The following is a 22,123-nucleotide window of genomic DNA, read 5'->3' on the forward strand; positions in this document are numbered from 1 at the left end:
TCAGAAAGTTCTCTAGATTGCTACCAGGCCAGCCAGGGACTGCTGTTCTATGTAGTTCTAATGCTGTAAGACCCATAGAGCATTAGGCTTTACTCTTAGAAAATACTGAAAAATTGCCCTGAACTTTTCAGGTAGGTGATATTGAAATTTTGAGGTCAAATTGAACAATATTTTTTTAAGGATTTAAGAAGGCGGGAAGAAGTAGTTAGGACATGTGGAGCTGTTTCAAGTGTTGTTTCTCTGTTGCCCTACACTGGGTAAGAAAGAAAAGGGTGGGAGTAATTTTATTATTGCATAAAGAAGAGTTTGGGGCTGGCCCGGTGGCGTAGTGGTTGAGTTCCCGCTCTCCGCTTCGGCAGCCTGGGGTTCGTGGGTTTGGATCCTGGGCTCGAACTTACACAGCGCTCATCAAGCCATGCTGTGGTGGCATCCCGCATGCAAAATGGAGGAAGATTGGCACAGATGTTAGCTCAGGGCCAATCTTCCTCAAAATAAATAAATAAATAAATAAATAAATAAAAATTAAAAACAAAAAAGAGTTTGAGGAAAGGTTGTTGATCTTTTCAAAGCTGAGACACTTCAGCGTCAACTAGAAAGGAACTCTCCTTCCCCTGCCCCAACATACCCTCCCTAAAGTAGCACTGTCCAGTAGCAACAGAAGGTAAGCCACATATGGAATTTTAAGTTTTCAAGTACCCAATAGCTGTATGTGGCTGGTCACTGCTACATTACCGTGCAGCTCTAAATCTTGGAAAGTTAAAAAAAAAAAAAAAATTATGTGCTTGTATACATTCATATATCTTTAAGCTTACTATAAGTATATATAGAACACACACATATACCCACACTTGTGTACCTAGATCTTTCTAATCCCCATCTTCTCCTTTTCCTCCCTCTAATTAATTCTGGCTAATTTTTCGGTGACTGCTAGTCTATTTACAAACTGGTTGGCAGCAGTACGTTTAAGTAGTCACTAATTGCTCCTAATGATAGTTTTATTTTCTGTTCATCTGATTTTCAGTCAAGTTAATTAAATCGGTGGAGGTTTAGACTTTCCTGATGGGCTGCAACAACGAATCCATTTGGATGATGGCACATAATTAAATTAGCAGGCATTACATGGGAAGGATGCTATCCCCTGGCCTCTTCCCCCAATCTTTAGCCAACATGGGAATCCAAGACCAGAGGAAAGGTTGGAAAGACAGGCCACGATGCCTCTTTTCCGCCTTACAAAACAGTCTGGTTTTGGTGGGGGAAAGAGTAAGAGTCACATTCATTAAGAAAAACAAGCTGTAGCCTATCTGACATTTGTAATTATGCCATGGGTGTCATGTAATGTTAAAGATCCCTTTCCCATGTGTGATAAATCGTCTCAGTTTCAAAATCCACACCAGTATTGGTTAGGAGGGAAAACGCCTGTGTTCTGTTCTCCAGCCGGAAGAGGAAGGTTATATTCGTTAAATATAATGTCATTACAACCTCGCAAAGCGCGGGAACGAATAGGGAGTCTCCCAGGAGGAAAGCTGCTTCTGAGCAGCTTATAATCCACAGCTCGTCCTCCCTCCATCCCAGCATTTATATAATGCACCTCGTTGCTTTGCTTGCTTGTTTATTTGGTGCATCGCAGAGGTTAAAAGCGGTGACGTAATCGTAGGATAGGGCTTGGGGTTAAGCTTATCGATTGAATTATCATTAGGAGGTTAGTGGATGATTTGTAGGTGGGCAGGGGGGTGGAGAAAGGAAGGGAACAGTGGGAGGAAAGGTTAGGGGCTCGAGGTGCAGGGGGGAGGCAGCCGATTCCCCAGGTAGGCCTTATGAAAGGTAGCTAGTTAAAAAGCGTATACAGCAAATTAAATACATTATTGTGGTAATGGGGCGACAGAAGTATAGGTCTATTATACTTATGGCAGTTATAGGGAATGTAGGCAGCTTGCCCTGTTCCAGAACACCCTTTGATATTCATTCTATTCAGCAGCGGGGCCAGGACTTCTCAGAATTAAGTGATGGGTCATTATACTTTAAACACCATGGAGAAGCCTAGATTGGCAATTAAACAGCTCTTGCTGACACTCACTTGTGCCACCCTGTGACCCCCTTTAGATTGAGATGTTGGAGCTCCGGGCCCTCAGCCTGCTAAATTGGCGCAAGGCTCTTCTCCTGACGAGAGCGGGCTCTGAAATCTGCCGGCTTCAAAGGGAGCGAGATCATGTATAAACCATAATGTGGGTGCACCGTGGCTCACAAAAAATAAGGCAGGAAGAGATGAAATGTTACAAGTGCAAGGGGGAAAATGAGAGAATAATGACAAACCTAATGCAACTCAAAGCAGGATTGTTGCACAGGAAAGTGCATCCTACTGCTTGTGCATAAAATCAAGGCTGGATGACATCCAGTTAACAGAAACATGTCAACAGTGAAGTCAAGCGAGAGTGAGTAAGAGAGAAGCCCCTGAGACAGCCAGAAACAAAAATTAGTTGTCCTTAACAAGTTAAGGTTCATCATTATATTCTGGCTTGGAGCCATAAAAGCAGATGGGGGTATATAATGAGCTGCTTAGAATTTTTAGGGTGTTTATTGCATCTCGTGAAATAGTTGTCTGCAGAAAGGAATTTCTTAAGCAAAGGTATGAGTATAGGCCCCCCCCCCACACACACACGCACACACACGCGGTCTCTTTCTCTGCTATACGTTTTTCGGATATATGAATGTGTGTGTAGGTATGTGAACTTGGAAGTGTTTTTCATGGCTGCACTGGAAGTTTTTCCCCACCCTAAAATGTACTCAAACTGTGGTGTCTCCCTGTGTTATTTGGTGCGTACACACACACACACAGTGTTTTTATCTTTTTCACTCCCTCTCTCCCCCTTTTTCTCTCTCTCCCTCTCATACGTCTGTACACATATTCTCATTCAGCCGGAAGGGAACATATGTATTTGAGGAATGTCAAGCCTTTAACATTCACAGTAAAAGCTCCCTGCCACTCCACCTACCGCTTCACCCAAGGGCTTCCAAGAACACATGTTCTTAACTTATGTTTCTTCGGAGGCCTTCGAGCAGTGGGAAGGAACAGGGTGTGTAGCTTGAGAGCCCAAGGGCCTCCCAAGGGTTCTTTTTTTCATTTTTTTTGAGGGGACGGGGGTGGAGATTGGTTGGTTGTTTCTTTCTCTCGTAAGAGTTTTTCTTTTCCTTTTTTTTTGACACCCCAAAGAACTGACATGATTCTTATTAAAAAATCGTGTCATTGTTACCAAACTTTCATACTAGCTTAAATTTGTAAGGGTAGTGGCAGGAGAGGGCCACATCAGGATGGAATTTCTGAATCAAGTGTCCACTGTGATTCTGGGCCTTCTTCAGAAATCTGCATTGTTCACTGGTATTTTCTCTATTCATCTATGCAGATTCAGTTCTTACTTTAATCTTTCATCATTTTTCAAATTAGCATTTGCTACATTATTTTGGTTAAATGGAAACTATTTTTGCCCCCAATCCACATATGGAAAGAACCCTTGTAAATAAATTCAGGATCCTCTTGAGATAACCATCACGATAAACCCTCATAGGCACCTCCAGTTCCCACCAGAATTGGCTTCCTAAGAGCAGGTCATCATTCCCTGGATGGTAGGGGGACTGTTTTGGTTTGGATTTGTTAAGAAAGCAACAATTGCCTGACCTGAGTTCGCCTCACCTGGACAGCACCCCCCGTCTGCTCACTTACAGAGCCTTGCCAGCTGGGAGTCTGGAGGCTGCCATTTTGTTTTGGGGGTGGTTCTCCCTTTTGGGCCTTGTCCTGCTTCTCTCTGCAGTTGTGTGTGTTCCTTTAAGAGGGGTGGTTCTCCTAACCCAGGACAAATCATGGCGACTCCAAGCGTATCAGAAAACGGGAAAGCTGTTTGTCTGATCCAGTTGTCAGTCTACAGATGGACCAAGAGCATTTTGAAATTACCTCTCTGTGTTCTGGCTGATTTGCGTGGTTGGGAAATACCCATCCCGGGCTTAAACAGTATTTCAAAGAACTTTTCTAAAAAAAAAAAAAAACAGTATGAGCGGAGAAAACACAAACTTTACTTTTCTTTTCCTTATTTACAATTTTGATAATCATTTAGAAAGCCTTTTAATGCATAGGCAGTATGTTAAGTAAAAGTAACTTTGGAATCTTAGAATTTTAGAGCAGGGAGGACATGTAAAGCAGAATTCAGATCTTCATTTATGGGTGGGTGTGTGTAAAATACTGCTTGTTTTGCCTCTTCCTATAAGAAGATACAAACTTAAAAATGTCTGTGACTTGTGATGAGAACCAGATAGGAAATATCTGGATTTTCCCCCATCTTTCTGCCTCCCTCTCTCCCAGTCCTGTCAAAACAATGGGGCACGGCAGCAAAGGAAAAATAAAAATTTTATTGCACTCCATCAACAGGATGAGGCCTAATGAGGCATGTGCTGCATTGTCAAAAATGCGTGTAGACTTCATCCGTGTTAATATTTTATTTAGCTGTCAATATACAACAGACGATTTCATCTTTTGGTCGAGAGCTGATTAGGACTTAAGAAATTGCCTTCTTAGATGCCACTAATAATACCTCAAAAAACAAGTGGACGTGTGATTTCCAGCAGGTTGTCCAAGCTTACTTTTCTGCCCAAGTACATCAGTTAGATTTGTCTTTTGCTAAAGATGTTAAAAATCGTAATGTCTCATGTCAGTAGCAATAACGAAAGGGGAGATTGGCTTTAATGACATTATGAGAATCATTATGTTTAATTTATCGCTAATTAATGCTGACAGGTTTCATATGCCTTGGGTTGCTTTCATGTGAGTGTTACGTGCTGGTTTTTTTTTTTTTTTAATTGTGTGTACACATCCCTCCCCATTCATTCATTTTGATTCTGACGATTTACACAGCTTTCTGTCTTCCAGGTTCCCTCCCCATATGGTCCCACCACATCATACTCTACACACGACTGGCATTCCCCACCCGGCCATAGTCACGCCAACAGTCAAACAGGAATCCTCCCAGAGTGACGTCGGCTCACTCCATAGCTCGTAAGTCTCGCTCTTTTGATCGCTTTCTCCTCCACTGTCGTGTTTAGCCTATTGTTGCTGCTGCGGTGGCTACTGGGTGGGTGGCTCTGCCCAAGGTTGGCCACACTGCGTGTGACTTTGGCAAACACCAGGTTGCGTGGCTCCGGACTCTCACAAAGAGGGAGAAAATGCACAGTGCAGAGTTGCATGGATGGCACCCATCGAGGGGTAGAACAGAACTCTCTTTTGTGTACTTGGATGGACTGGGATCTGCAACCACTTCGCGGTCCCTTACCCTGTCACTGAACACTTGGAGCTCTGTCCTGCAAGCATGAGAGACGCCAGCCAAGGTGGAAACCGCCACAATGTGCTTTCCCCTCTGGCTTGGGAAAATTGTATATCTGTGCAACTTGAGGAAGTGATTACAAAATCTCTCTCTTCCCCCACCCTCTACACCCCTTCCCCAGGCTGTTTCTGTTCCATTTTCCAGGGTAGAGAAGACCAAAAGTGGAAGCGTACTTCTCATTCAAAACTGCTGGGTTTGGGTGTTGAGGAGACAAGAAGATGGGTTCTCTGCTGGGGAGGAAGTTGGACCTTGTGATTGCTCATTGGGTTGTGTCTGTCTGTTTTGTCTCCATCCAGAAAGCATCAGGACTCCAAAAAGGAAGAAGAAAAGAAGAAGCCCCACATAAAGAAACCTCTGAACGCATTCATGTTGTATATGAAGGAAATGAGAGCAAAGGTCGTAGCCGAGTGCACGTTGAAGGAAAGTGCGGCCATCAACCAGATCCTGGGGCGAAGGGTAGGCAGCCACCTCATGGGGAGAAGAGGGGGAAGAATGGACTAGGATGCAGTGGGTGGGGTGGCAGAATGTCCCCGTTCTCAGTTGTTCGAGAGTCCTTTCTCTTCAGCCACATTCTGACTCCCCATTGGCCTTCTTGGAGTCAGGACTAGTAACTCCACATTCCAGTGACGTTCAGAACAGCCACAGCCATCCTCTTCCCCCACCCCCAGAGAGAGAGCAAATGACACGACGACACAGATGACAAGTCGGGTTTGTCTGAGCACTCCTGTTAGGGCCAGGGTCCCTAAACCATCAGTATCTGCAGATTATACCATTTCTGATGGAAGCGTCCTTCATTCCCCGGCCTCAGTGTAGTTCATGATGTTTTTGTGTGTCCCTCTCTTCCCCTTATGTCCTCTCCAGTGGCATGCACTGTCCAGAGAAGAGCAAGCGAAATACTACGAGCTGGCCCGGAAGGAGCGACAGCTTCACATGCAGCTGTACCCTGGCTGGTCTGCACGGGATAACTATGTAGGTGGATCATTTTTCTCAGGACTAGAGTCTATAGAGGTGTCTTGGATGTCCGTCTGGACAAAGGGAACACTACCTGCCAGCTTGAATCAGGCCTCAGAACCATTCGGTCTGCCCACTCCTGGGAGCATTAGCATCTTGCCCGAGCTCCAGACTGGAAGGTCTTGTTTTGGCCTCCAGTATGGCTCCATCAGTGTGCAGTAATTCTTCAAGGAGGAGGGAGGAGGCTGTTCTCGTGTTTCAGCTTGGAACCCATGGGGTTGATTTGGGACTGTCCACAGCTTCTTGCCCATGTCTTTGAAAAGACATGGCTCTAGGATATGCCCAATGGGGCTTATGTGCTTCTCAGTAGTGGTTCATGGGGTGATCTTGCAGGGAAGACCAGTGGGTAGGGGTGGAGGAAGAGAGTTTAATTCCTCACAGATCTTCCAACAGGGCCTTCAACCTTAAGAGAGAAAAACGAAACAATTGCCTTATGCCGTGGTACAATAGAAGTTGGAAGCCTGGTTCATTCTGAGAGGGGCATGATGGGAATATCCCTGAAAATAGCCAGTAGAAGTCATCATTTGGCAGGATGGATGAAATGAGTTGGGGCCCAGCTAGGGTAGGAGAGGGTGTGTGTACTGTGCGGTGTGTGTGTGTTCCCGGGCTCTGTGTTGGCTGCAGGATTTGCCTAATTTCCTCTCCTGGATTTTAGAAAACACAGTAGGATGTTGTTAGTAATCACAGTGGATGTGACACCCACGATTCCTCTCCTCCCACAACCTGGCTCTCCTCTGGGGACCTCTGTCCCCTCTCACTGTTACTTCTTCTGCGTTTTGCCCAGTAGTTCAAGTGCTGGGCTCGCTCTCCTCTCGAGATGGATGAAATGTCTCTTATTTTGCCTGTTACTTTGTTACATTGCATTGGATTTTATGAAATGAATTTAACCATCCACTCTTCCGGGGAGAAACAAAACTTGTCTTAATGTCGACAACAGGCATCTCCTCCCGTTTCTTGTCAGTGGCACGGAGCCCTGGGATATTCTTTTACCCATCAGTGCTCCCTGCCTGAGCTCTCCCATGGACGTCATCCGGGGCAAAGAAGCTCTGTGTGTATGTGGGTTGAGATCCATTCAATTATTGTGATTGCGAACTTTCCGTGTACCCAGTATTGTGGGGGTTGAGTTAAATGAGATGTATTTACTCTCAGAACTTACCATCCATCAGGAGGTCACAGACATCTGCGTGAATGTGTGGGTCCTGAGTGGAGACTGTTTCCTGCTTGCTCTGACTGGTTATTTCAAATTTCCTCACGTGTTATTCTCATCTCTTTCAACGCGTGCTTGCTGGCCTGCTTTTGACCATGTGGATGAGGAAAAATGAGCGGAGACTGTTGGGCTTGACTCCCCTGTCTTCATCACAGCCCCCACCCATCTCCCTCTAGGGCCCGCTGCCCTGCGCTGGCAGCACTAGACTGTGTTCCTCCTGGGAGTGGAAACCGGCATTAGTGCCAGTGCCTCTCAATGGCGCCTTTGCTCTGCTCAGAGCCCTTGTCACTCACAGATGGGCACGCTCAGGGTCTTAACTTCTGGGACCTTTCCGTTTGTCCTCAGCATGTGTGCGGTAGGGAAGCCTTTCTTCTGGAGCTGAAAGGAAGAGGATGAGAAAGTTAATGCTCTCCCACAGGCTTGCAGCTCACCCCCACCTGACCTCGAGGTGGAGCTTTCCAGCAGCAGGCATGCTCTGCAGCCTCCACACGTACAGCCATCTCATTTCTGGACAGCCACTCTCCTGGTTTTGGGTCAGAAGTTCTTAGAGTTCATCTCCAGCTTCTACCTGCAACAGATCCGATTCTTTGAGTAATCTAGAATGGTACCACAGAGAGGAATTCAGCTACTCTGTAGATATCATATCCCCACTAGACATTTTGGGTCATAGTAGGGCCTTCATGTGCAGCTGTGCAGGGCGTGCACTGCACAACTCTAGGATGCGTCATTTACACTACGATCTGTGTGCATGGTGCCCCCTGGAGTTGTGCAGGGTGAAATCTCCACAAAGGTACAAGGTTGACTTTGTGATAGCTTCAAAAGAACACTACGATTGACTTGCCTGGCAGTCAGTTAGACAGTATTGCCCAAGGCTTTCTGTGAAGTGCTTTCTAGGTTTCAGAAGGTCCATGAGACTCTTGAAAGGACTTTAGCTCATTCAAAAGAATTCTGGTATAATAGGGAAACTCCTGCTAAGACTTGACAGAAAGTTTAGAGGTCGATCTGGATTTGGGGCTCTAGGAGGTTTAGTTCTTGTAAAGGTGTACTGTCAAGAGTCCTGTCTTGATGGCTCATTACACCTGGGTGTGAACACACACGCACACATTCCTTCCTTCCGTGCCCCAGGAAACAGTCTGTGGAGCAAGAATCTGGTTGCAGCTTTTATGGATTTGATTGTGGCGGAAACTTGTTAGTATTTTTTTTTTAACTTACTTGACATTGGAGTTTCTGTAAATTACTTTGGGTCATTGTAAAGTCCAAAAGGTTCTTCTGGAAAACGTTTTGCTAGCTAACCTCATGCGTCTTGCACGTTGCTACTTTTCCCACGAAGTGGTGACAGAAGCCTTTATGTTGCTACCTTAGCAAAATAGAATGGCGTAAAACAGTCACATTTAGGTTGTTGGACTTGGCACATTCTGGGGCACAAGGGAAAACGTTTTGGTCCCATAGTGACGTCTCTAACCCCTGGCATTGTCTTAGAATGTTATTTCCTTTCTAGTTCTTCTAGATGAAGTAAAGGAGATAGATCCTAGGTCATTTGCTCGTCTTGAGTTTTTTCCCCTTACCCTCATATATTAGGCCTTTTCTTTCTTTTGTTACATTTAAAGAGATAACGGAGTGGCTGCCTCCCTTGAGACACATCTCCATCTTCACTAAGTAGTATTTATTAAGTTTCTCTATGCCCTCTTCTGATTAAAACACAGTCCCTGTGCTCTAGAAACCCTTAGTGTAAATGATAATTTTCTCAGTCACGAACATCTCAGTTATATATCCTAAACTGATAGCTTCCCATGGGTAGCGGAATTTTCACCTGCCTTTCAGAACATGCTGCAGGAGGGTGGAAATGGGGGACACTGTGTTCAAGGTGACTGAGAAGCTCTTGGGGGTGTGGATGCTGACACCACCCTGAAGTTGAAGAGTTTCTGTGCCCAGTTGAGTTTTTACTTCAGGGTCCTAAATAAACTGAAGCGAGACCCTCCTGCCTGTTGCACGATGGCCAGATGGCACTTTGCTCCTTACACAGGAGAGGCACAAACATGAAGATGGTGCCGGGGCTCATGAGAATTGACATGAACTCTATTTTTTAAATTATACGTCAAGGAACATAAAATGTTTCAAATGGAAACACTGAACTGAAGGCCAAGACAACTTTTCCTAAGTGGTACAGGTCTCAAGATCTGAGTGAAAGGAGGGGCCTTCTCTAAAACAGCTGGCTCTCGGCCCTCGGATGGAGCTAAAACTCTATGGCATCTGCATCTTGAGGTTCTCCTTACCGGGCCTTCTGGATTCTCTGGTTTTCTACCTCCCACTGTCCTTTTCTCTTCCCGAGTTGACGTCAGCATACCACGAGAACCTCTAAGCAAAGGCAGGGTTTAGATATTCTGAAACAAATGGAAGTGTAGGACCATTCCTTTAGTTTGTGACGTTTCATATATACCAGGCAGCTAACTCGCATGGATAGGAGACCGGTGCTAATGAGGGAGGGGGAACTCGCTTCAGATCTGGAATGAGGCAGTCGCCTCTACAGAATTCCCCTCTGTGCCCATTCCACATGCACAGCCACGAGCAGACTGTGAAGATATCAGGGAGGATCAGGTTGGGGAATGTGAATGACTCCATGCCATTTACCACCCATAATCAATTGAAAACATTCCTCAGAGCTCCAGGCATCAAATATGTAGGCAGCGTAGCCTAGTGGGTAAGAGCTGTGGAACCAGGACTGCCTACGTTCCCATCCTGGCCCTGTCATCTGTTAGCTGTATGATCTCAGGAAAGTTATGTAACCCCTCTAGGCCTCAGTTTCCTTATCTGTAAAGTTGGAATAGTGATAATACCTGATGTATAGGATTGTGTGAGGAAAAATGAGTGAGTGCATAGCACACTTAGAATCATGCCTGGCACACCGTACGGGCTCAATAAATGTGATCTGTTATTCCTAGGAGAATTATAATCATTATATTAGAGGAGAATGGAGAGAAGGTCCCCTCTTTTATGGATGTCCACTCAGCAGTTTCAAAAGGAGCTCAGATGAGGGGCCAGCCCCATGGTGTAGTGGTTAAGTTCTGCGCGCTCCACTACAGCGGCCCGGGTTCGCGGGTTCGGATCCTGGACGCTGACCAACAGCACTCATCAGCCATGCTGTGGCGGCAACCCACATACAAAATAGAGGAAGATTGGCACAGATGGTCGCTCAGGGCTAATCTTCCTCAGCAGGTAAAAAAAAAAAAAAAAGAGCTCAGATGATTTCTGGTTCTATTTCGCCTTTTTTTTTTTTCGTCCTCTTCCTTTTAAAACCAAGGGCCATGCTACAGCTCTAAGAGAAGCCCCTACTAGAGCGTTCATTTTTTGATTCGGAATGAGGACCTTTTGGCCTTAATAAGGATGAGATTTGCATGGCGCAAGGCAGCTGAGTCCACACAGCCATCCCAATGTTCCTGTGCCCTGTGGCAGCAGGCTCTCGGGCCACTTCCAACCCTGTCTCTCCATACGTCCCTGAATCTTCCTCATCCAGGTCTTCCCTTTTATGGAGTCAGGTGCCCTGGGTCAGGTTTAAGGATGGACATAGGTATGTGGGGAAGAGGAAATTCCTTTACCCCCCGCTGCAGATCCCTTCTTTTCTGCTGGTGTGGGTCCCTCCAGCGTCAGCACCGCTGAAGGGCCTTTGGATTCAAGCTGGGTGGGGTGGAAAACACGCAAGGAGCCAGTGTGGGTGGAGAGAGCCATGAGCTCGCTTCCTCCTGCCTTCTCCTTTCCAGGTGAGCCCAGCCCTGTTTCTTGAAATAATTCCCTGTGTTTCCTCTGTTCATCCAGGGCAAGAAGAAGAAGAGGAAAAGGGATAAGCAGCCCGGAGAGACCAATGGTAAGTTAGGATGATCAGGATGGAGGCAGGCGGCTTTGATGTTAGGCTTCTATCTGGGGGGAAGCAGGAGAAATTCAAGGCCAGGCCATTGTGGGGGAACCCATCTTAGGCAGCCTTTTGTTTATGCATTTTAATTAATTGCTTCATGATTGCCCTTTTTAAGCTAGTAACATTCATTGTTGCATGAAAAGCACATTGTAATTCTAGTGGAATGTGTTTTTAAATAACTGCAGAGCCTGTAACTAGAGAGCAGTAGGCATGGCTATGGGGGATTTATCCAGTCTGCTTATTTTGTATGTGTCTGAGTAGGGATGAGGAGGGGCTAGGGGCGTAGGAGGGGTGTGTGTGTTTGATATTAACTGGGCTGTTCCTGAATGTTCCGATGCATGCCTTTACAGTGGTAAATTGCACCCAATTTAAATTAAGGAGGTTTGTCATTCTCTAGAAGAAATTAGAAATACTGCATAGGCAATCTCAGCGGTCCCTTGGAGAAGGCAGGCTTTTACCAACAACAACAAAACATTTTGAAGGCTTTGTATAATTTGTTCTTTTTTTTCAGAACACAGCGAATGTTTCCTAAATCCTTGCCTTTCACTTCCTCCGATTACAGGTGCTAATGTCATTTTGAGTCATTAAAATAGTTGATAAACTGTTTTTTAATTTTTCTTGCCATGATAGTTTTATTAACATTGAACACGTATGACATTTGAACAGTCTTTTAAAATGACCATCTACACAGTTTCGTATGTTTCGGTAGATTTTTTTTTTTTTTTCAGTTGCTTTGGTTGGTTTTTGAATTAATTTAATTTCTGCTTTGTTTATTTATTTATTTTTCCCATAACAGTTGTTTAAGCAGTAATGACAGTGCTTTAGAGTTGAACTAACTGTGCAAATTGAATATGCAGTATTTCTTTAAAAGAGACTGGTAAAAAAAAAATAATAAAAAAACACAAAATGGAAGGAATTCAGTAATAAACCTCCTTAATCTAATGGCATTTTTTCATCGCTCCCACTAAGTTTTCTCACGCAAGCATGCATCCGCAGTATGATTATTTTTTCCTTAGCTTTTTTTTTATTTTAGTTTTTTTCTTCCTTTTGCTTTTCTGCTCATAATTTGCAAATCCACTAGCATTTTACTGACTGAACCTGCTTAAAAGCTGCTATGAGCTTCTAACTCACTCTTAACAGCTCATTCACACAGCCTGTTGACCTTTTTCTGTTTCTCTCTTAATATTAATAAAAATAGATTTAAAAAAAAGATGAACATTCCAAAAGCTGCAATATCCCAGTCCCACACCCCTTTTCTTTCTTTATTTCTTTCTGTTTTGTTTCGTTTTGTTCTGTTCTTATTTGTAGTTTTTTTTTTTCTTTTTGAAACTGTGGTACTCTGAGAAGAAAAAAGCATGTTACAAACTTAATTCCCTCCTTCACTTTATTTTCTTCTTTAAGAAAAACAAATTGATAGAGGAAAAAAAAAAAAGAAAAGCAGAACCAAAAGAGGAAAAATGCTATTTAAAAGTTAGTTCTTCGGTATCGAACTTCCCTTTATCAGCTCAAACCGAATCTGAGAGACAGTCCTTAAAGAAGGGATACTGCAGCTTTATTTGCAACAGCTAATTTCACAAGTTGAATAAGAATGTGATTTTTACCTTTTTTTTTTTTAAATTAAAGAAAGTTAAAAATCGAAAGTCAATATTTTGTAATTAGTAACCAGGTCATTGATTTATTCCCTTTTTTATTTTTATTTTTTTCTTATTTGTATCTTTCTCTTCCCCCCCCACCCCCTCTTTTCTCTCTCTCTCTCTCTCTCTCTCTCTCTCTCTCTCTCTCTCTCCCTCCCCCCCCTCTCTCCCTCTCTCCCACCTCCTCCTCCTCCTCTGCTCGCTTCTCTCTTGAACTCATTCAGACCTGAGCGCTCCTAAGAAATGCCGAGCGCGCTTTGGCCTTGATCAACAGAATAACTGGTGCGGCCCTTGCAGGTGTGTATAGATTTCCCAGATTCGCTGTGCTGGTTTGCAGCTGGTCTCTTTGGTCCTTTCCCCCTTCTCTGGCCTGTTGCTTTGTAGATCTGTGTGGATCTTAGGAGACACGAGGGCGCGGGACACTGCTCTGTGAGGGATGTGCTTGTTCTCGCTGCTGCTGCTAGCCAAAATGCCACTGTAAAACAGCATCCTTTGTGCCTCCTCGGGTCAGCGACAGCAAACCCCAGCACGCCCCCTCCCAGGGAACGTTGCCTGCCAACCCCTTCCTCATGACAGCCCAGGATGGGGCTCAGTGACATCCACTGTAATCCTGGCCTAGGTAGACGTAAACATCGCCTTCTCCCCTCCTCTCCTCTCTCTATTTTTATTTATTTCTCCTTGTTGTTTTTTGGTTTCTGGTTGTTGTTTTGTTTTGTGTTTTATCGTTTTATTTTATTTTTTTCTTTTGACTCATAGAAGCCCTTTCCTTTCATGTCCTTGGTGAGGGAAGACAATCAAATAGAACCGAGGTGCTAGAGAAGACCAGTGAGCTGTAGCTGAGATTTTCACATCCAACTGAGCACGACCCACCATTGTGTTGTGTTTTTTTTTTGTGTTTACCTTATGCTAACAGATGCAAATACTCCAAAGAAGTGTCGGGCACTGTTCGGGCTTGACCGACAGACTTTATGGTGCAAACCGTGCAGGTATATTACCACTGCGAGGCCTTTGGGAAAATCAAAGCATTCTGTCCTTCTGGTACCTTAGTGTGTCAATATATTTTGACCTCGTTCCCATCTACTTCCCCACTGGCATCAATGACTAATGATCCTCACTCTTCAAAATTTCCTTGCTAATTTTATGCCGTGTCCTCTCCCCACTTTCTCTGTTTCTCTTTCCCCCGCTCCTATAAATAACATATCCCTGGTGGTAGCACCCAGACCACAACCCTAACAGACCAGGATGAGCACTTATCCTTCTGCTTTGAAAGCCAGCATCCTGGAACCGGCCTGGCCCTGTGCACACTTCTGTGGCATGTATGCTGAGCGTAGGGAGCCATAGGTCCAAAGGTTTGAATGAGCTAAAATTGGCAGCAATGGCATTCCCGTGCACTTTGCGTCAAGACACTTGGAGAAGTGCTCTGGGGCAGGCTTTTTTTGGTTTTGTGTTACTTTTTTTTGTTTTATGTTGAAAAACCGCCTGTTGCACAGAGGAGCTTGGTTAGCTGACATTGTTTTACAGTGCTAAAAAGAAGCGTGGCATTGAACGGCATGCACCAGCGAAAGGGCTGCAAGCAATGAGTCATGCAGTCACAGACTGCAGTGCTGCTAGCCTGCAGAATGAAAAAAATATATATATTTAGCGAGAGAGAGCACTGGTTCCAAAATGAATCAGAAGAGTCCAAGTTAAACACCCATGTTCCACCTGCAGGTTTCCATCCAACCTGTAATTTCAGGGAAGGTGTAGGTACTTCCTTCCTGGTGGAGGGATACCAACTAGTTCCTGTCTCATTTCCTTTCCTTTAATGACCACCTTTGGTTAAATTTGTTGTTTCTTTGTTCTGATACAAGCAGTCTTTGAATTTGGAATATTATGATGGTAGGTATCTCAACACCCCCCACACGCTTCCCTGTTCGTAGTGCCTCCCTTGTCACGTGTCCCTCTCCTCCATGCCTCTGCCATGTGTTCCGTCTTAGACAGTAGATCAGATGTCCATCCCATTACGTGCATGCCCACGAGTCTCCTGTGTCTCTTCCCAACTCTGATGCCTCACGAGAGATTGGTGAATTGCCTCGGCGTTGACCGGACGCTTAGGGGAGAGAGGGCCTGAGAGTCTTGATGGAGAGGGATCTCCATGGATGGCCCTCCGCCCACTGAGTGAGGATTCGGGGCCTTAGGTGAACACCCCGCAGGAGAGGGATTCTCCAGTCATTCCATGAGATGGCAGGGTTCACAGAGGTGACAAATGTCCTTTCCACACAGTCCTGGGGGTCTTCTCTGTGCAACAGAAAAGAGTTTCATGATGAAGTTGAAGACGGATGTTAGGTATTTAGTTATGGCTAGCCTGAAGACAGGAATTCTGCTTGCCCTCTCTAGGCAGTGAATTTGTTGCAGAATTTTATTTGTTCTGGATGGGAAGATAACTAGCTGCAGAATCCTGTCCTGAGACGCCCTGCCATGGCAAAGGATCAGCTAATCGCAGAGCCCATTCCTAAGAGAGGGGTTCTCATGATTTGTAGAAATAGATGGCCGACACCATTGTGCGCACCTCGCAATATGGCTTGTTGCCTAGGTTGTGCATTTTATTCATTGCGGGTGAGTGGTGGTTTATGAATCCCCTTTTTGTTTCGGAAGCAGTTGCTGTGGGTTAGACTTGGCTAATTTTCCTGAAAGTTATCATTACGGACATTGATGGCGATGGACATTCCCTTCTCAGATGCAGCCTGCACCTGGCTTAAAGCCAAGGTGTGGTATCTTCCTCAGAGACCAGAACTTTCATTACATTTTTACAAACAAAACCTAAACCTTTGTAGCTGCTTCGTCAACATGATTTTCTAAGGTGCCACTTTGAGGGGCCAGCTGTCAATGCGGCGGCACTGCTGTCCCTCATCCTTCCTCAGCATTCTTTCCCGCCTCAGCACCGTTAGAATTTTCCTGGAGGCCACTTTTCTTCTGTTGGGGATATTTTTTCATATCCTAAAAGCTTTAGCAGGTGTATTTCTGCTCTTTTAAGGGTGTAATTCCAAAACAGGATCAGGAAGAACCCTTAGTTTCCTTTCAGAATAAATCCATAAAAAGCTAAAAATTGATTTTTAATAAGAGGGCACTCCTTGATTGGGGATGGAGCCTAAGTTGGGGAGGGTAAGTGGATGGGTTTTGTCCCTTTTTTCCTCAACTTTTACTCTTAACTTTGCCAGGATCTGGCTTGATGCTAAATCAATAGGACAAAATGTGCTTTAAAAAAAGAAAAGTTGCAAAACGAGGCATTTTCTGGCTCGTTAGAAATGTGTGTGTGTTCCCACTGCCCTTTGCACAGGAGCATCACTCTGTCATTCATAGTCTTCATGTCTCATGTTCAAAATGCCCCCACTCATCCCCATGACATGGAAACTTCCATGTCACAAGGAGGGTGGGAGGGGTGAAGGGAGCCCAAAAACGCTCCCAGCCAATCAGGGCTCCTCGCTCGCTGTGCAGGGTTTCTAATTTTATTTGACATTTGAGGACATTTTAACAAGATTCTGTTTTGAGCCCACCAAGTTGCTTTCCCATCTTTTCATTCTGCCCTAATATAGCATGGAATGCTGCTTGATGTCATTCCCTTGTTTCCTGTTGTGTTTCCCTCTCTCTTTCTCCCTTTTCTCTCCCCTCTCTCATTTGTCCCTGTTGCTTTCTGAGTTTTGCTTATGCCTCCCCCCATCCCCATCCCTTCCTTCTCCCATTTTTAAAATGCATGGACATCTTAGTTTTTTGAGCATGTTTTGATCTGCAGGCTAAGGTGGTTTAAAACTCTAAGAGGCTTAATTATTTATCTTGGGTTTCTGGGATGGGAGCAGAACCCCCGGTCTATTTCAGTCTATCCCAGAGGAGAAAAAGAAACCTTGTCAAATTAAAGGTGAAGGGGCTGCCCTCGCTCCCCTAGAGTTCCTTCTGACCCAGAGGGGTCACAGGTAGACCCTGAGGCCACCAGCCCAATGGGTCTCAGCCTCTGGGAGGCAGGGAAACCCAAGCATGTTCCCTCCCACCCCTCCCCTCCTCTCATCCCTCCTGCCATCTTGCTGAGTCCACACCCCAGGCACTGAGGGGCATGATCAGACAGCTCTGGGGCACAGACCCAAGAGGAACTCATTACACCTCCTTCCTTTCAAAGGCCAGTGATATCTGGCGGTGCTTGCCTTCAACCTGGCAGCAACTTAGTTGCTTTCCAGCGATGGAAAGCTGGCCGGCACTTACACGCTTGTTTTTAGACAGAGTGTTGTCAACCGCAGTTCTGACTATATTCTCCTTAGATCAGCATATACCCTGTATCTGCATTATTTTTATAGCATGAGGGGTTGATCCCAAGGATCACCTTTCCGACCAAATATTATCCCATCGGACTGAGATTAACAGAGGAGAAGCTTTGAGGTCATATGTCAATTTCTTGTATTGATTTCCCCAACCTTTGATGATAAGCAAGAGAGGCTCTGAAATTCTCATTCCTATTTCTTACACAAACAGGAAATGGAGAGGGGAGATTCTGGTTTGGTGCAGGGCAAAGTTAGTCTTTCTGGTTTAAACACTAATCATGGTAACCCAAACCGTAGAAGGTTCCATGCTGCGATTCCCTGACACTTCTTCTTTGTCGTCACCTCCTTGTGACATGCTGCGCCCTCCATTTCCTGGCCTCGGCATATTGAGAAGGGCAGGACGCCTCCATCCCATCCTCACCGTCTCTCCTTCCAGCCTTCTCACTGGGGTGGGGGAGGGGAAGACCCCAATCTTAAAAAAAAAAAAAATCAAGTTTGAATCATAATTTAATCCACAACCTGCAGGCCATACAACCAGTTATTCTTGTTCCTTTGGATCATTTTCTGTTTTTCTTATTCTTCCCCCTCCCCCACCTTTGTTTATCCTCTTCTACCTGTTTTTGGTGGTTTTTTGGTTTTTTTTATTTTTGGTTTTTGTTTTGTTTTTTACTTTATTTTGTTTTATTTTTGTTTCTCCCCTCCTCTCTCCTGATTCTGACCTCTCTTGATTTGGTGTGGTTCTTAACAGACAAGGCCGAAAGCTCTCTGGGCGCCGGCAGCCTCGTGGTGGTGGTTGTGGTGGTGGTGGTGTGTTAAAACCTTTATGTCTCCCGCTAGCGCTGTCTTCAGCTCTGTGGGCTCAACAGTCAGCATTTTGAGAGTTTCATATTGATATGAGGCGCCTGGGGAAGGAGCTCTGTCTTTTTCTTTTACACGCACGCACACACACACCAGTGGAGGGTTGGGGTGGTAGTGGTGGGAATGGAGGGAGGGAGGATATGATGGGAAAGTGAGGGAATGTCTAAGCCAAAAGAGAAATAACGAGCCTTTAAGTTCATCTCAATTTGGACGTAGCCACTTGCTGGCAAATGGATGCCAGAGTCTACAGGTGGCATCCTTTAGTCTGCTCACTTGTATTTGGGCAGGGGTGGGGTCGTAGGTGGTTAGTGGGGGCAGGGGCAGCAGGTAGGTAGGGAGCCCTCTACTCTTAACATGTCGTTTGCCAGAGCAGGCGTAGGTGTGGGCAGTCGTTAAGTGAGCGTGGCACCCGGTAACTGTAATGTCTTCTGCCCACTGGGTGTGCCGTCTGCATGGGGCATCCATTAGGTGACTTCAGCCTGGCTCTGAGCATTAGATAACTCTCTCCCTTGGCATCTTTGCCCTTTATTCACAGATAACTCTCTCCCCCTGTTTCTAGGAGAAAAAAAAAGTGCGTTCGCTACATACAAGGTGAAGGCAGCTGCGTCAGTCCGCCCTCTTCAGATGGAAGCTTACTAGACTCGCCTCCTCCCTCCCCGCCCCTGCTAGGCTCCCCTCCCCAGGATGCCAAGTCACAGACTGAGCAGACCCAACCTCTCTCGCTCTCCCTGAAGCCCGACCCCCTGGCCCACCTGTCCATGATGCCTCCGCCGCCCGCCCTCCTGCTTGCCGAGCCCGCCCACGGCAAGGCCCCCGCCCTCTGTCCCAACGGGGCCCTGGACCTGCCTCCCGCCACTCTGCAGCCGCCCATCATGTCCTCCTCGTCGATTGCACAGCCGTCAACATCTTCCTTACATTCCCACAGCTCTCTGGCTGGGACCCACCCCCAGCCCCTGTCCCTCGTAACCAAGTCTTTAGAATAGCTTTAGCTTCTGAGCCCCGCTTGGTTTGTGGAGTGTTGCGTTTGGCTTTTCTTTCTTGTCCCCTGTTCGAAAGGTTTCGTTTTGTACTCTTTTAATTTTGTGCCACGTGGCTACATTAGTTGATGTTTATCGAGTTCATTGGTCAATATTTGACCCATTCTTATTTCAATTCCTCCTTTTAAATATGTAGATGAGAGAAGAACCTCATGATTCTACCAAAATTTTTATCAACAGCTGTTTAAAGTCTTTGTAGCGTTTAAAATATATATATATATACATAACTGTTATGTAGTTCGAATAGCTTAGTTTTAAAAGACTGATTCAAAAACAAAAAGAAAAAAAAAAAGCGATTTTGAAGCAGCCCTCCAGAAGGAGTTGGTTCTGTATTATTTGTATTAAATACGAGCTTGCGAACCAATCATTTTACATCTGGTTTTTAAACCATAATAAGGGCACGAGGAATGTAGTGCCATGACTTTCTCTGTTTTTTTTTTCCTGTGTGAAACAACTTTTATTGTGATATTACTTGTTATTGTTTAAATGTACAGAAACAAAGGGTTAAAATGTGTTAATATACCTTGTTCCATGGTGTTGTTCTTTTGGGGGGAGGGAATGCTACTCAACAATTAATGGAATCACAACGCTGTTGGACCAGTAGTATTTATTGCTTTAGAGATTGCTTGTCGAACCTGTACGTCGTCCCTTTTAAAATATGTTTTCCTTTTTCTTGAAACTGTATAAAGTTTTTTTCCCCTTAGCATAAGCATCTTATATATAACAACTCATTTGTACAAGGTTTTTAAGTTTATATATAAAATGTATATATATTTTTTGGTTTCCCTTTGTGACTTTTTTTTTTTTTTTTTGCTGTATGAAACCCAGACGCCACCAAATGGACATTAATAGTTGCATTCAAGGATCAGTAGCATTAACAAAAGTTGCTTTAAAAGCCATTATGTAAAACAAGACTTGAAAATTGGTGAGGGAATCTTAGCGACGCTGTATGCGCGACAGTGGGAACCATCCTGTCTCCTCTTGGGACTCACAGTCGAATGCCCTGCACCCTTGGGACATGGACTGACTGTGTGCAAAACTTTATGTGCCAAAATTCTCAATGACTTTAGCTTTCTCCCTCTTTTTGATGCTGTAATTTTTGTTCATCATGTTTTGCTGTGATGTTACATAGGTAGATTTGTATGTAGTTTTAATGTCACCTATAACAAGATGTGTTTGGTAGCAGATTGTCCAGAAAGCATTTTAAATGAAGAGGTATAAACCCTTAAGGGCCAAAATTCTGTATATTAGATTACTCTTAAAGGAAAAACCAGCTGCCGCTTTTATGTACATGTATGACATACAAGTAGGTAGCAGACTTTAAAAATAAAAAAAACCTAGGCATGTTGATGTTGCAAAATGCTGTATAAAGCTGAGACCCGTTCCTTCAGTGCCATTGTAGTTGACATGAAGCGATTGTAAAACTGTCTCCGATTTTTCTCTGGTTTATTAAAATGCTAACTATAACATTTTTTGTGAATACTTTGAATGTTTCCTAACAGTTGTGATGTTACTGTTCCGTTTTATGCTCTTATTCCAATTTCATTTTTAATGGTTTGGAAGCCATTTTTGTAATGAATAAATGTTCATGCTGTACAGTATCTGTAGCATGCCGTTCTGGATTAATAAAAGCAACTTAGTATGTGCAGACAAAGGCTGGCCACTTGTGTCTGTGATTTGGATTTTATCTCTGGGGACACTGGATCTGCCTTCACCAAGAGAAACGCATTCCCAGGCTGGAACTGGAGACCCCGTGGTTGATGTGGCTGGGGGGAGCTTACTTGCATATGGAAAAGTGGTCCTGAACTTTTGAGGGGTTGATTTTTTTTTTTGTCCCTCTCATTCTTAATGCCTATTCGGCATACTTTGTGTACTTGGTTCGTTCATCTCTGAAAGCAAAGTGCAGTTACAGAGCAAATGTCACTCTTCTCTCTTTAAAACAGTCATTCTGATACATTCTTGTCCCTCTCACAGTGTCAGGCAGAAAGGACTTAATTGCGGTTAATGAGACTTAGTTTACCAGGAGTGGAGTTAAGAAACCACGTCGTTACCGTTTAAGGATCACTGATGTGAAAGCATCCTAACTTCTTTTTAAGAGTTGCACACAGGGAGAGATGCCACGGTGTCAAACTGAAACCCTTTCTCTGGCAGAGAGCAATTGTTGAGCAAGAAGCTTTTTAGAAAATTGGATCAAGGTGATTTACTTAGAGGTTTGTATGGAGGAGTCTTGTCTGTGGGACCCAAGTTCTTTGGCTCTGCCCTGGCAAGGGCAAGTTCATCACCATCACCAACCAGGGGCCACAATAAAGATCTTCCTGAGGTTTCCCCTGCCTGCCTTCCTCAGGCTGGCTAGGATGGATAGTGCATACGTTGTTTCACTTACCTAGGACAGCCAGCCCTTCAAAAGACGTGATTTCAACGGGCATGGAATCTGTTCATGTTGCTGCCGTTGTCAGTTAAGTTTACACTATGTTGTCATCAAGGACTTGAAAAGTCCCCGGAAGGTCTGCTTTGCTCAAGCTAGTTTTTGTTCTGTAAAATCTCAGCATTTTGTTTCTGCTTTGCTTTGTGTCCCCAGGGAGGAGTGATTCTGGTTGTCCTTCCCCATTTTATTTTGCACACTGGGCCCAGTGACCTTTGAAAACACAAATAAGAACAATATCTGTTGTTTGTGGCATTGTGCCAAGCCGTTGACAGGCATTCTCTCATTCCATCCTGACACTTCCACCTGAGGTAGGTATTATTCTCTCCTCCACCCTCGGCTTTATCTTCTAAAACTGGGTTTAGAAACTCACAGTTTGTGTCTTGTCGAAGGCCACA

At 44.7% G+C, this 22,123-nt stretch overlaps 1 protein-coding gene across 28 annotated transcripts in view; it reads left to right on the plus strand.

The window, feature by feature from the left end:
- Positions 1-20,957, plus strand: part of TCF7L2 (transcription factor 7 like 2) — a 193,831-nt gene extending 172,874 nt beyond the window's left edge. For 5 of the 28 annotated variants that reach the window (XM_058544002.1, XM_058544000.1, XM_058544001.1 and 2 more), the window contains 7 exons: positions 4,898-5,038; positions 5,660-5,819; positions 6,225-6,332; positions 11,392-11,440; positions 12,000-12,050; positions 13,347-13,419; positions 18,826-20,957. In XM_058544002.1, the coding sequence (XP_058399985.1) occupies positions 4,898-5,038; positions 5,660-5,819; positions 6,225-6,332; positions 11,392-11,440; positions 12,000-12,050; positions 13,347-13,419; positions 18,826-19,249 (1,006 nt within the window). In that variant the 3' untranslated portion in view covers positions 19,250-20,957. Of the gene's footprint in view, positions 1-4,897; positions 5,039-5,659; positions 5,820-6,224; positions 6,333-11,391; positions 11,441-11,999; positions 12,051-13,346; positions 13,420-14,035; positions 14,109-18,825 lie in introns of all 28 variants that reach the window. The other 23 variants (XM_058544004.1, XM_058544009.1, XM_058544013.1 and 20 more) reach the window with 10 other exon arrangements.
- The last annotated feature ends 1,166 nt before the right edge of the window (positions 20,958-22,123 follow it).

The sequence above is a fragment of the Diceros bicornis genome, chromosome 6, assembly GCF_020826845.1.
Source record: "Diceros bicornis minor isolate mBicDic1 chromosome 6, mDicBic1.mat.cur, whole genome shotgun sequence".
In the NCBI taxonomy this organism is placed as follows: Eukaryota; Metazoa; Chordata; class Mammalia; order Perissodactyla; family Rhinocerotidae; genus Diceros; species Diceros bicornis.